The sequence below is a fragment of the Melanerpes formicivorus genome, unplaced genomic scaffold, assembly GCF_026170545.1.
Source record: "Melanerpes formicivorus ecotype bairdi unplaced genomic scaffold, bMelFor1.0.p_v2 SCAF_121, whole genome shotgun sequence".
NCBI classification, from domain to species: Eukaryota; Metazoa; Chordata; class Aves; order Piciformes; family Picidae; genus Melanerpes; species Melanerpes formicivorus.
The window spans coordinates 1,098,543-1,111,468 of NW_027142473.1; the positions used below are offsets into that span (position 1 = coordinate 1,098,543).

Below are 12,926 nucleotides of genomic sequence, written 5' to 3' on the forward strand. Positions count from 1 at the left end.
TGCTGCAGGGCACACCAGCCCAGAGCAGGGGCACCAGGCACGTGTGTTTGCTGGCATCAGCACGACCGTGGCTGCACATCGAGTACCACTGTGCTGCAGCAGTCCTGCCCAGGTGAGGTGGTGTCTTTCTAGATGCCCAGAAAGTGTGGAGAAACCAGGCAAGGACTTCCTGTGGCACTGAGCTTTAGCCTCCGGCAGCCGGGATCCGTGGGCTCCCAGCCGCCTTCCGTGAGATCACTGCACCTCCAGAGCCAGAAGTCATTCTACAGGGTGATTCCTGTGGCTGCCAGAGCGGAGAGGACAGAGGCCTGCAGTTGGAGCCCCCTTCCGAAGGAAAGTCCTTTCTCCCCTGACTTCCCCGGGAGCTGGCAGTCACCTGAGCAGGCTGGGAGGAGGCTCATTGTCATGGAGAACTGCCCACCCCAGGCACGGCCTTGGCATTTCGAGGGCAGTGAGGGCTCTCAGGGTGGGATCAGCAGGCTAATTGCCTTTGTCTTCCCCCTCCTTCAGTGGGGCAATCGCAGTAAATCCCCAAAGCCATGACAATAGCCCTGCTGCTTTTAAGTGCCTTTCATTAAACTCAATCCTCTCGCTCTCCCTCTCCTAAGACTTGCTAAAAGAAAAGTCTCTTTCAATGACAAAAGGAACCCTAAAAGGCTGCCATTAGCTCGTTCCCCTGGCCCCTTTCCTGCAGACTGGGTGCCTATTTGCTGAAATCTACTCTCCAGTGTCCCTTGGGCAAGTTTCTTTATCATGAGCACCCCAGCCTCGGGAGCGATGTGTCCCTAGAGGGGTCACAGCGCCTGGCTCCATCCAGGAGGGAGCAGGATTTGATGCTAACGGCTGGAAAGGTGCACTGGGGACAGACAGATCTACCAGAACCTCCCCAGAGCCCACCACGACGCCCTCCGGAGCAGGGCTGGAGCACTGTGCTGGGTGAATCTTTCCCGGGCACTGATCTGTCAGCTGCTGCCGATGCCAACACCTAACCGAGGTGGCACAAGAAAATCCATTGAGCCGTGGGACGTTTGCTGAGGACATACTGCCCGAGACAGACCACACAGCAACACACATTTGCCACTGATTCAGGATCCTTAGGAGCAAAGGTCCGTGGGTACTGTCTGCATAAAGGTGATGGAAGGGGCAAAAGTGCAAATCCTGAAACAAATCTGGGTGGGAGAACAGGAGTGGGCACATGCAAGTGTGCCATAGTGGCCCGCTGCGTGCTGAGGTCTGCCAGCAGGCTGGTGGAGCAGAGAAGGGGTGCAGTGGTCACTTGGATACACGAGTAAGCTGTCCATGGTGTAATTAGGGACTGGCTCTAAATCTTTTGAAGGTGTTGGGCAGCCCTCCTCTGCTTTTAGAGGAAACCCAGCAGTCCAAAGTCCAAATAAAGCTGTGCCCCAGCCGGTGTGACTGAGCCTGAGCGCGGCGAGACTGACCACCTTGTCTTCTTTTGCTAGTGTCACTCTGCCCTCTCCCTCCCATCATCATCACCTCTGCATCACTCAAGGTGCAATTAACAGCCAAGACAGGGAGGAATTACCCCTAAAGTCAAGATGGTATCTGTGCTGGGAAGGGGTGGGAGGGGGAGGAATGAGGCAGGAGTTGCCACCCGCCCACTGGTCTCAGCTATTGCAGCACCAGCAGCGGTCGGCCGGTGCTGGGGCAAGTTCTTGGTCCCGATCCCAGGCACATGGAAGTCATCTGACACTTCCCCATGGCTTCATCCGGATCGGGGCAGTGCTCTGCCTGCTGTCACTGCGTGCAGGTGGGCAGTGCAGAGGTGCTGTGGCGCTGCCTCTAAGCTGTGCTCTCAGCCCAGCCTCCCCCCAGCCCTTGCTCTAGGCTGAAGAGTTTCATGCTTTGCTTCATTGTCGCTGCTGCATCCCTCACAGCACAGACACTGCCCCCCCACAGCACCTGGCACAGGCCTGTGGCAGACAGCAAGGACTGGGAGCTGGGTTGCTCTGCCCAGGGGCTGCTCTAGAAGAGTCTCCCTCCCCAGCAGCAGGAGTCAGGAGGGATTCTCAGGGCTTCCCCACCGGCTGTGGGCCTGACAGCTCAGCAGCTCCCCACGGCACGCAGGTGCCACCCTGCTGCAGCTGCTGTGCGCAAGGCACAGCCCACAGCCCAAGCGCAGAGCTCCTGCCTCCTGCTAGCTGGCACCAGGCTGGACCCGGCCCTGCTTCTTTTCCTTTGGCAAGCCTTTGTTTTTTTCACTGCACCAGGCTGGCAAAGGACAGTTGTGACAAAAGCAAACAAACAACCAAAAGCAGCCTGCAGTGCCCCACTCTGCAGGGCCAGCCCAGGAGAGGCTGCAAAGCAGCTCAAGATGCTTCTCCTCCGTGCCTAGAGCAGGCTGAGTCCTCTCTCGCTGCGCAGATGAAGCTCGCTGTGAATCTTTGCCCCCTTTTCATCCCAAAGCCAAATCAGGCTCCCAGGGAGTTTTCAAGCACCTCAAACACACCGAGGAACAACCAGGCACCGATGAAAAATGAATAGAATAAAATGATCTAACAAGTGTCAAACATTTTATTCCCAACAGCTGTTCAGCCTGAAAAAGTTTCATGAATACACTAAGGGCACAAAAACCAAAACCAAAGGAAAGATCCAACCAAACCAAACCAAACCAAACCAAACAAAACAAAACAAACACAACAACAACAACAACAAAGGAGGAAAGGAAGCAAAAATAAACTTTAACCCAAGATCAAAACACATCATAAATAAGTACAGCTCCAGAGCATAATTTACAAATACAAACCCACCTGGAATCATTATGTACAGAGCAGTTCCATTAGCTACACCTCTGTATAAAAATAGCCCAGGGTCTCCTCTCCTGCTGAAGCTGCCTGGCTACAGTCATCTTTGGTACTAAGCTGAGGGCAAGGGATTGCTTCACAAGACACAGCCCTGGCAGCTGCACAATATGCCACGCACAGGGAGGCCAGAGCCAGCCTCCAGGAGGGCTTGGCTGGGTGCTCGCCCCTCGGCTGTGCACTGCATATTGCAGGAGCAGGGGGGAAAGCAAGGGAGGGCTTGGCTGGGTGCTCGCCCCTCGGCTGTGCACTGCATATTGCAGGAGCAGGGTGGAAAGCAAGGGAGGGCTTGGCTGGGTGCTCGCCCCTCGGCTGTGCACTGCATATTGCAGGAGCAGGGTGGAAAGCAAGGGGCTTCCAGAGGCAGCTGCTGGTAGAAGAGTTTTTTTACAAGGCACTTCATAAGACATCTCTTCATTAGGCTTTTTCCTGTTCTCTTCTAAGCCTCACTGGAGCTCTAAGCTTGGCTCTTGCTGGCACTGCTTTAGGGGTACAGTCTTTCAACTTCTTATTCTACATTCAGGATTGGAATCCTCTGAAAATATTCATTCAGTTCACTTTTGCCTGCAGAGTTTAGATGGCAAGCCATCACTTTTCCGGGGGGGGGTTAAAAGAGGGCTTTGCATCTGCCTCTGCCAGGTTCTGATTCTGAAGGGTGAGCAAATCTGTCCTCCTGGAAGAACTCCTGGGGAGCATCCACATTGAAATGCTGTTTGCAAAAGGTCCTCCTGTGCTGCCAGATGCACCTGTGACTCCCATTCCCTCTGCAGCACCCTCACACCTCCGTTCCATCCCGGGTGTAGATGAGGCTGTTCACCGTGAAGTTGTAGTAGTGGTTGTACTGGGCTCCCTGGCTGCTGCTGCTGGGGTGGAAGGAGCTGTAGTAGGCAGGGGAAGGTCCTGCAACCCTCTGCAGCTGCTCCGGCGACGGCATCTCCTGAGAAGAGCTGCTGGAAGGGGTGAAAGTGCCACTGCTCAGCTGCCCAGCAGAGAAGTTCCTGTGGTGCAGGTCACTGCCGAGCCCCCCAGTCAGCCGGCCGCCTCCGCTGCTCAGGGAGCTCATGCCACTGAAGAAGGTGCTGAGGCAGCTGGGGGTGGATGAAATGATACCGGAGGGAGAGGAGCTTTTCGGATGGTCCCTGGCAGAGGGCGAGGGGTCCAGCTCTGGGGGTGGGCTGTTCCCACAGGGCTTGCCTGTGACGGGGATGGATCGCTCCTCCTCAGCCTTCAGGCCCCCCAGAGAGGAGGCTGCAGAGGTGGCCGCGGGGGCGTTGGGCTCGGAGCGCCGCTTGCGCTTGCGGCGGAAGTTCCCGTTGTCGAACATCTTCTCACAGTTGGGATCTAAGGTCCAGTAGTTTCCTTTCCCTGGCAGAAAACAGCAGAAACAAGTAAAAAGTCAGGTCCTGTGACAGAGAGCCCCACTGCAGCTCGATGAGCAGTATCTGTATCTTGTCTGACTGGCACAGAACCCCTCTCTGTCCTACACCTGTTCCTCCTCTGGCTTGTCCAGCACAAGGATCCAAAACCTGGCTCCAGCACATCACCACCTCCACTCCTCCAAAGCCCAAGTGAAACTTAAGGAGGAGGAGAACATCCCTATCACAGAGCACAAACCTCCTTGGAGGGTCTGCACCTCTCTCTCTGGCCTGGCTGGGGGGAATGCAAAGCGAGGCTCCCCTTGCTCCAGCTGCCTGAAGCAAGAGGGGGCACCTGATGCTGTTTTGGCCGTGCCTGACAAGGTGCTGCCCTGCCACGGCTCTTCTCGAAAGAACTGACAGGCAGCCAGGCTGGGACACCTGGGGGACACCAAGGGGACGGCAGCGCTGAGCTGTGCGGGCTGCAGACAAGCTGCACCATGCCCAAGACTCAGCGTGAGTGCCATCAGCTGTCCCCACATGCCTCCTACCCATGCCTAGCTGTGACCCCACAGCATCCCCGCACAAGCCCCAGGCCGGCACGTTCCTCCCAGCCGGGCCGGGCTAGAGCTGTCCGGGCGAGCCGCCGCCCTCCGCCTACTCCCAGGCACCGGCTGAGCCCCGGGGCCGGGTCGGCGAGCAGGGAGGGGAGGAATGAATCACGGCCGAAGGAGCCGGGCCTTGCACAACCGGCACTCCCGGCCTGCTCGGGGAGGAGGGAAGGGCTGGGGCCAGAGGCCCCTCGCCTACACTGCCCGCAGGTGCCAGTGCCGGGACAGCCTTAGGCGAGAAGGGCGAACATCCTCCAGCTCCGGCCCCGAAGGGACAGCGGAGCACGGTCACAGCTATGGCCCCGAGGGCGACAAAGCGGGACGGTCTCCTCACAGCGACCGGCCCCGAGGGGACAGCGACGCCCGGTCACAACTCCGCCCCGAGGGGACAACGGAGCCCGGTCACAGCGACCGGCTCCGAGGGGGACAAAGCGGGATGGTCTCCTCACACTGCCTGGTCTGAGGGGACGGCGGAGTTCAGTCTCCTCAACGCATCGGCCCGAGGTGCGAAGGGACCGACCCGCCCCGAGGGGACCGCTGCTGCCCGCTCTCCCCCGGACGGCGCCGGCTGCCCCGCGGAGTCAGCGGCCGCCGCTCCTCCCGTCCCACCCTCCAGCCCGGCGCGGTGGCCTCACCAGGGTCGTCCTCGTCGCGGGGCACCTTGCGAAAGCAGTCGTTGAGGCTGAGGTTGTGGCGGATGCTGTTCTGCCAGCCCGCCTTGCTGCGCTTGTAGAAGGGGAAGTTCTCGGCCACGTACTGGTAGATGTGGCTGAGGGTGAGCTTCCTCTCGGGGGCGCTCTGGATGGCCATGGCGATCAGCGCCGAGTACGAGTAGGGCGGCCGCACCAGCTTCAGCAGCTCCTCCTGGCTGGCCAGGCTCAGCCAACTCAGCTCCGCGCCGCCCGCCGACGGCGAGCCGGGCGTCGAGGGCGAGCCCACCAGCTGCCCGCCCCGGGAGCAGCCGTACGAGGCCGGCGGCAGGAAGGGGGCCGCGGCGGCAGCGGAGCCGGGCGGGCCCTGCAGGTAGGGCGCGGGGCTGTTCATGCCCCACAGGTAGCCGGCGTTGGCGGGCGCCCCGTAGTCCCCCAGCGCGTAGCCGCCCGCCCGCTGCCCCGAGGAGGCGGCTGCGGCGGCGGCGGCTGCGGCGGCGGCGGCGGCAGCGGCAGCGGCGCCGGGCGGGTGAAGACTGGGCTGGGGGTAGACGCTGAAGTTCTCGCTGCAGTACACCGCCATGTCGGGGGCTTCCTGGGCGCTGCGGGGCTGCGGGGGCGCGGGGGCGGCCGCCGGCGCCGAGGCTCTGGGCTGCGCCTGCTGCAACTCACCGGCGCTCATAATCCCTGGCCATGCAAGGCGGCCGGCGCTCCCCGCCGCTCCCGGTCCCCCCCCGCGACCCCGGTGGCCCCAGACCAAAAAATCCCGGGGGGCTGCGGCGCCCCGTCCTTATAGGCGCTGCCGTGCGCCCGGACTCCCCGCCCGCGGCCGGGGCTGGGCGGGCGGCGGCGGCGCGCAGGGAGCAGCCAGTAGCACGGCTCCGCGCCGGGCAGAGAGGCGGAGGGGGGCAAGGCTGGGTCCCAAAAGTGGCGATGGGGGAGGGACCGGCGGGAGGAGCTGCGGGAGGCGCCAGGGACTTGGCTCCCGGCTGTGCGGGGGCAGCATCCCCGAGCCTGCCCCCCGCTGCCGGCTGCCCGTCCCTGTCCTGCTCCCGCCCTCGTCCCTGGGTCTCTCCGAGCTGCACCGGCGATGCCTGGCACCACCTCCCCGGGGCTTTTCGCGTTGCCCCGACACTGCCCCGGCACCCACTCCCCAGGGGTCTTTCCACGCTACCGCGGCTCTCTGTGATCTGATCCCCCCGTTCCCACGGATTCGATCGTCCCTGGTCCTTTCAGCCCCGAAACTGAGGTCTGGGGGCATTAGCATCGCTGCGGTTGCCCCGACGGGAACGAGAAGGGTGAAATTCGCTTAAACTCCTGTTGCTTGTGTTCTTTTTTTGCCGCCCGTCTCACAGCAGCTAAGATCCCTGTTAATTAACTGTGGATAAGGAATTGCCTGAAATTAAACAAACACCGGCGGCGTGTTCGCTCGTCCCGCGGCAGGAAAGGGCTGGCAAGCCGCAGGAACGATATCAAACGAATAAAGTTGATTTTCGCCCTGGCGCTTCGAGGGAGCCAAAGGGAAAAGCGCATCCTTTCACAGAGAGCAAGCCCTCGGTGTTCCTAACGATCCTGACACCCCGGGGCTTGTAACTGGGACCCACAAATCCTTCCCGTCCAGGGCAAAGCACAAAGACTGGACCCACAAGTATACCGCGAAAAATAGGGCCAGTGGTGCGGGAGAATTTGGAGAGGCTCCGCTTGGAAGATGAAAATCGCCGGGTCTTAAATGGGATTGTTACCTTGTCGCTCATAAAAATGCCCCCAAATCCCCTTTCCAGGTACGGATGGGAAGCGCCCTCCCCAGGGTTGCCAGCGCCGGGTGTCTGGGTTTGACATCAGCATTTTGGGGAGCGAGGAGAGTTTGGGGAAAGTCTTTGTGTTTTACGCCTTCGATGAAAGAGTTGTAAAGGCACATGTCAGCCGGTGGAGCTGAGCCGGGGCACCTTTCCTGCCCTCCCCCCGATCCCAAATTTTCATGCCTCCGGTGATCTAAGCAGGGATGCGTTCAGGAGGATTTTCATCATCGGATTTCGTTTTGAAACAAGCGGGCAGGCAGTTTGGAGAGAGGGAATCACTTTAGCCCGAATCTGATAAAGAATTCTGATGTCGAGCGTCCTCCTTTAACCGTCAGGGGAGGCGTTTGCTTTGAGGGGCGTTTGTTTGGGATATTTTTGGTGCTTCCTTGGTGTCTTTTGTTTTGTTTTGTTTTGTCTGGCTGGGTTCTTTTATGGTTTGGGGGTCTTGAAGGGAGGATGGGGTGCGGTGGGTTTCTGTTGCTGTTTTGCTCCTGTCGCTGTCGCTGCTGCTGATTCAGTTTTGCAGCTTTTGGGGGAAGAGCTCACTGTGTGTATTTGGGTAGCTGGAACAGTGGGGGAAATCTCCCACTCTGTTTCCCAAGGTGCCTTTTCCCCTTCTCAGCTGCTTTGCCTTTGTGATTTCGAACAGCTCCGTGTCTCTTCAGAGCAGGGTCGCGCTGGGAAGTGCTGAAGCCTGAGCACACAACAGGCGCCTAAGCCCAGCAGTGTATGGGGAAATCGTAGCTAGAAAGGACACCTAAAGGACGAGAAACAGGTAGATTTTTTAAAAGCAAGTTCCCTCTGTGCTCGAAGAGCTAAGCCGAAAAGGTTATTCTCGAAACTGACAACAAATCTCTCTTTATCCGTTTGCTCCAAACCCCGCGGTGGCTCCAGGAGGGACAGGCGCAGGCGGAGGCTTTGCTCCACTTGGCGATTTTTTCCTCGGGGGTTTGGCTGATTCGGGCAAAGGCAGAGCCATCTAGAGGAACAGCCCAGATAGGGCGAGGTGGGGAAGGCAGCCCCCCTCAGAGCCAGGCTGTGCTGCCCTCGGCTTTTCCTTAGCCGATTTCTCTGCTTCCAGCAAAGCAAACGGGTGAGGGAATAGTGCTGAACGAGCTCGACCCAAAACGCTTGCCCTCGGAAAACTCCGCTTGGCTTTGCCAGATAGTGAGGAGCCTGAAGCTTTAGAGAGGTCGTTAGCCAGCTGGGGTGGCAGTGGGTGTGCAAACCAACACTGAATGTCAAGAGTGGGGAGAATAAAGCTTTCATTGGTGTGATGGCTGCAAGGATGTTTCGTTTTCTTAACTCCTGCAAGCAGCAGGAGGAGTCGCCTTGAAGCACCATCAGCTCTCAGTGCAAACCTGTTGCTGTTCCCTTCTGCCAAGGCATGAGGAGGGCAGCAGGAAGAGACCCAGCAGCACTCTGCCTCTCTCCTCTCTAAATGCTGCTTTTTTTCCAGGGGGGGCTGGGAGAAGTTTGCCTTTCAGTGATACACCAAGAAGTTGGGAGGCGAGGTGCTGAAACCTAAGCTGAAAATAAAACTGCCCCAGCTGCAGTCGGTCTCAGGGCAAGAGGCTCCAGTGCAGCACTGCCAGCAGGCTCGGGGCTGGGGCTGAGCAGCTGTGTGGAGTTCTGCTGCTGTTAGCCAGTGGCTGGGACATTTGTTAGCATGGTGCTGGAGGTCTGCTGGGGAGAGGAGCCCATGGCACCTGGGTGCTGAGGTCTGCTGGGGAGAGGAGCCCATGGCACCTGGGTGCTGAGGTCTGCTGGGGAGACTAGCCCATGGCACCTGGGTGCTGAGTTATGCTGGGGAGAGGAGCCCATGGCACCTGGGTGCTGAGGTCTGCTGGGGAGACTAGCCCATGGCACCTGGGTGCTGAGTTATGCTGGGGAGAGGAGCCCATGGCACCTGGGTGCTGAGGTCTGCTGGGGAGAGGAGCCCATGGCACCTGGGTGCTGAGGTCTGCTGGGGAGAGGAGCCCATGGCACCTGGGTGCTGAGGTCTGTTGGGGAGAGGAGCCCACGGCACCTGGATGCTGAGGTCTGCTGGGGAGAGGAGCCCACGGCACCTGGGTGCTGAGGTCTGCTGGGGAGAGGAGCCCATGGCACCTGGGTGCTGAGGTCTGCTGGGGAGAGGAGCCCATGGCACCTGGGTGCTGAGGTCTGCTGGGGAGAGGGGCCCATGGCACCTGGGAGTCAGGGCTGAACCATATGCCCAGCCAGCTGCCAGTGCCTGCAGATATCTTCAGCCAGCTTAAGAAGTGTTTCAGGACTTCCTGAGGATAGGTGCTGGAGGAGAGCAAGGTCCTCCCCACCCTTGCCATGTGCTACTCACACCATTCACTTTGGTGGGGCACTTGTCCTCACCCTGCATGCAGCAAGCCCTTTTCCCCTTTTCCACTGCCTTTGCCTCTAAGGCCCTGCTCCTCTGAACATGTAGGCACAGGCTTCACTTCCCTGTTGTGGATCTCAGATGTGTACAACTGAGCACAGAAACCTGAAAATGCTTCAGAGCTGAGCAGGGATCCGTGCCTGTGCCCATCTGGGGCTGTCCTGAGGATGCTGAGGTCTAGATACAGGGAACATGTTGGAGAACTGGGACCTGACAGCTCATGTTGGCTGCTTCACCAGTGGGAGAGAGTCCAGGATCCCTTCACTGGCTCCCAGCTGCTGCAGTGAAGCAGGAACCACAGGTTTGGTTTGGCTGCCTTTGCAATACAACTCTTACTTTCTCCCTAGGGCTGGCAAGAGCAAGGCAGTAACTCCATGGCCTGCACAGCAAAGACTTCCTCATGTGCAGGCTGTAAAATGCAAAATGAGTTCTTCACCTCTGGGACAAGACAGAATTATCCTTTTTTTCTCTCTCTTGCAGGGGCCCAGGCCCAGGACTCCACTCTCAAGAGGATCAAAGAATTGATTAAGTACAGTTCAAATTAAATTCCAGCTGTGGTACCACTCCTGTATTTACAGCTAAGCCTGCTCCTTCCTAAGCTGGATTCTTTACACCTATCAGGCTCTATTTTTTTTTCCACTCTGGTTTGTCCTGGATAACAGAGAGAGGATGTCTGGTGGTGTGCAGGAGATGTTTGTCTGGTGGAGTGCAGGAGATGTTTGTCTGGTGGTGTGCAGGAGATGTTTCCCTGCTGTGAGTCTGGGCTGGGTGTTCTGTGTTTGTGTACACAGGCCAGAATCATTTTTATCCCTTAGCTAAGGACAATCCTCTGTCTTCCTCCCTCCCTGTATCTCCTCATCTATTGGGCTGGAGGTCTGGGGATTCAATTTTGCCAACTTAACCCCATGATAAGATCAGAGGTTATCAAATCTTTCTTGCTTTTTCAGACCCTACAACATTTCCTGGGGGGGGGGGGGGGTGGTGTCCTCATTCCACTGTTTTCAGGCTACACAGGCTTGGTTTGCTTCAGTTTCTCCTCCATGGCCATCACCAAAATGCTGCAGGCCGAGGGTGAGGGTTTTGGAAGAGCATTTCTCTGGTGCTCAGCACCAGGGAGCCCTTGGACTGCACCACAAAGCAAGGAGCAAATCACAGCTTAGCCCAGGCTGGAGCTGCTGCAGCTCACTCTAGGCTGCTGTGAGCTGAAAGAGCTCTGTGTCCACTGCTGTCTGCCTTTCCTGGCTGCTGTGCTCTCACCAGTGTTCCTGTGAGCCCGATCCAGGCTGAGAGGAACATCCTTTTCCCAATCCTTTTTTTTTCCCTTTTTTACCCCCTCAGGTTAGTTTTAGCCTGCCTAGTACCTTCCTGAGCTTGTTAGGGACTGATTAGGCAGGGTTGTGATAAAAGCTTCATTGTCTGCAGCCTGTGTAAGCTACCCGGAGCTGGGATTAAACAGACACCTTGGGAGCTGACCAGGGGGATTTCAGAGGTTGGGAGCACAAAGGGATGTGGCCAGGCTTCAGTAACTGATTGTACCAGAACTGGGAAAGCAGCTGGGCTTTGGGTTTGGGGAGAAAGAGGATCCTGGTGAGAGCCAGAAGGAAGTCACCTGGTTGTGGGTGGATTAAGCACACGCTCTGGGTGTTTGGGAGCACTTTGCAGAAGCTCTCAGCTCCCTGCATTCCTCCTGCCTCTCCTCAGGCTTTAGATTCATAAAGAGTATTTGATAACCCCCACTCTGATCCCACAAACTCACAGGCTGACAGGCTCACAGGATGTCAGGGGTTGGAAGGGACCCCTGGAGAGCTTCCAGTCCAACCCCCTGCCAGAGCAGAATCCAGCACAGGTCACACAGGAACACATCCAGATGGGTCTTGAATGTCTCCAGAGAAGGAGACTCCACAACCTCTCTGGGCAGCCTGCTCCAGGCCTCTGGGACCCTCACAGGGCAGAAGTTCCTCCTGATGTTGAGCTGGAACCTCCTGTGCTGCAGCTTATATCCACTGCTCCTTGTCCTATCCCAGGGCACAGCTGAGCAGAGCCTGTCCCTGTCCCCTCCTTCCTGACCCCCAGCCCTCAGCTATTGATAGACATTGATCAGATCCCTCTCAGCCTTCTCCTCTGCAGACTGAACAGCCCCAGGGCTCTCAGGCTCTCCTCCCCAAGCAGTCTCCAGACCCTTCAGGATCCTTGTAGCCCTTCCTTGGACTCTCTCCCTCCTTAACCCTTCCTCATTTGATTTTTGGAACAAGAAGGAAGTCCGCTGCCAACAAGGTGTGACTGAGTTGGTGCTCCCCAGTAGGGTCATTTGTGGGAGCTATGTTAAGCAGGGGGCTTCACCCCTCCTCTACAAGGCTAGAAGCTGACCTTGGCTGAAATCAATCAACATTTTTGTGCTTTTGACTTGGGTTTGATGTGTGCTGGGAGATTTGAAATGGTGCTTGGTGCCCTGGGCTGCTTGCCCTGCAACCATCACTTCGGCACAGTAAGGTAAAGGCCAAAATCTTTTGGTCTTGATTCACCTGAGTAGGCCACCCCTGTCCTGCAGTGAGCAATGGAAGCAGAAACAAACAGACTTTTAGGGTCTGCTAAGGTAAAAAGAACCAAAACTATTAAGCTTTGTAAGGAAACAGAGGAGGCCATCCAGAGGGAGCTGGGCAGGCTGCAGAGCTGGGCCCAGGACAACCTCATGAGGTTCAACCAGACCAAGGGCAAGGTCCTGCAGCTGGGGCAGGGCAATCCCAGGCACTGATCCAGGCTGGGCAGGGACTGGCTGGAGAGCAGCCCTGCAGAAAAGGCCTTGGGGGTGCTGGGGGAGGAGAAGCTCAGCAGGAGCCAGCAGGGAGCACTTGCAGCCCAGAGAGCCAAGCAGAGCCTGGGCTGCAGCAAGAGAAGTGTGGCCAGCAGGGCCAGGGAGGGGATTCTGCCCCTCTGCTCCACTCTGCTGAGACCACAGCTGGAGCTCTGGGGCCAGTGCTGGAGCCTCTGTGCCAGGAAGGATCTGGAGGGGCTGGAAGGTGTCCAGAGAAGGGCCACGAGGAGGAGCAGAGGGCTGGAGCTGCTCTGCTGTGAGGACAGACTGAGGGAGTTGGGGTTGTGCAGGCTGGAGAGGAGAAGGCTCCCAGGAGACCTCATTGTGGCCTTGCAGGATCTGCAGGGGGCTCCAAGAAAGCTGGGAAGGGACTTGTGAGGGTGTCAGGGAGGGATAGGACTGGGGGGGATGGAGCAGAACTAGAAGTGGGGAGATTGAGATTGGCTGTGAGGAAGAAGTTGTTCCCCATGAGGGTGGTGAGAGCC

General features: G+C 58.1%; 1 protein-coding gene across 1 annotated transcript; it reads right to left on the minus strand.

Annotated features, from left to right (window-relative positions):
• Window positions 1-2,533: 2,533 nt before the first annotated feature.
• Window positions 2,534-6,184, minus strand: FOXI3 (forkhead box I3). The gene is made up of 2 exons (XM_068167616.1): window positions 5,424-6,184; window positions 2,534-4,187 (listed from the first exon to the last, which is right to left on the minus strand). The coding sequence occupies exons 1-2, from the start codon at window positions 6,118-6,120 to the stop codon at window positions 3,598-3,600; spliced, it is 1,287 nt and encodes a 428-aa protein (XP_068023717.1). The 5' UTR covers window positions 6,121-6,184; the 3' UTR covers window positions 2,534-3,597.
• Between the last annotated feature and the right edge of the window lie 6,742 nt (window positions 6,185-12,926).

Coding starts and splice junctions, on each gene's coding strand:
- FOXI3 (XM_068167616.1), bottom strand. CDS start 6,120: ATGAGCGCCGGTGAGTTGCAGCAGGCGCAGCCCAGAGCCTCGGCGCCG. Junction 4,188..5,423: donor CCGCGACGAGGACGACCCTG/GTGAGGCCACCG, acceptor GTTTTCTGCCAG/GGAAAGGAAACTACTGGACC.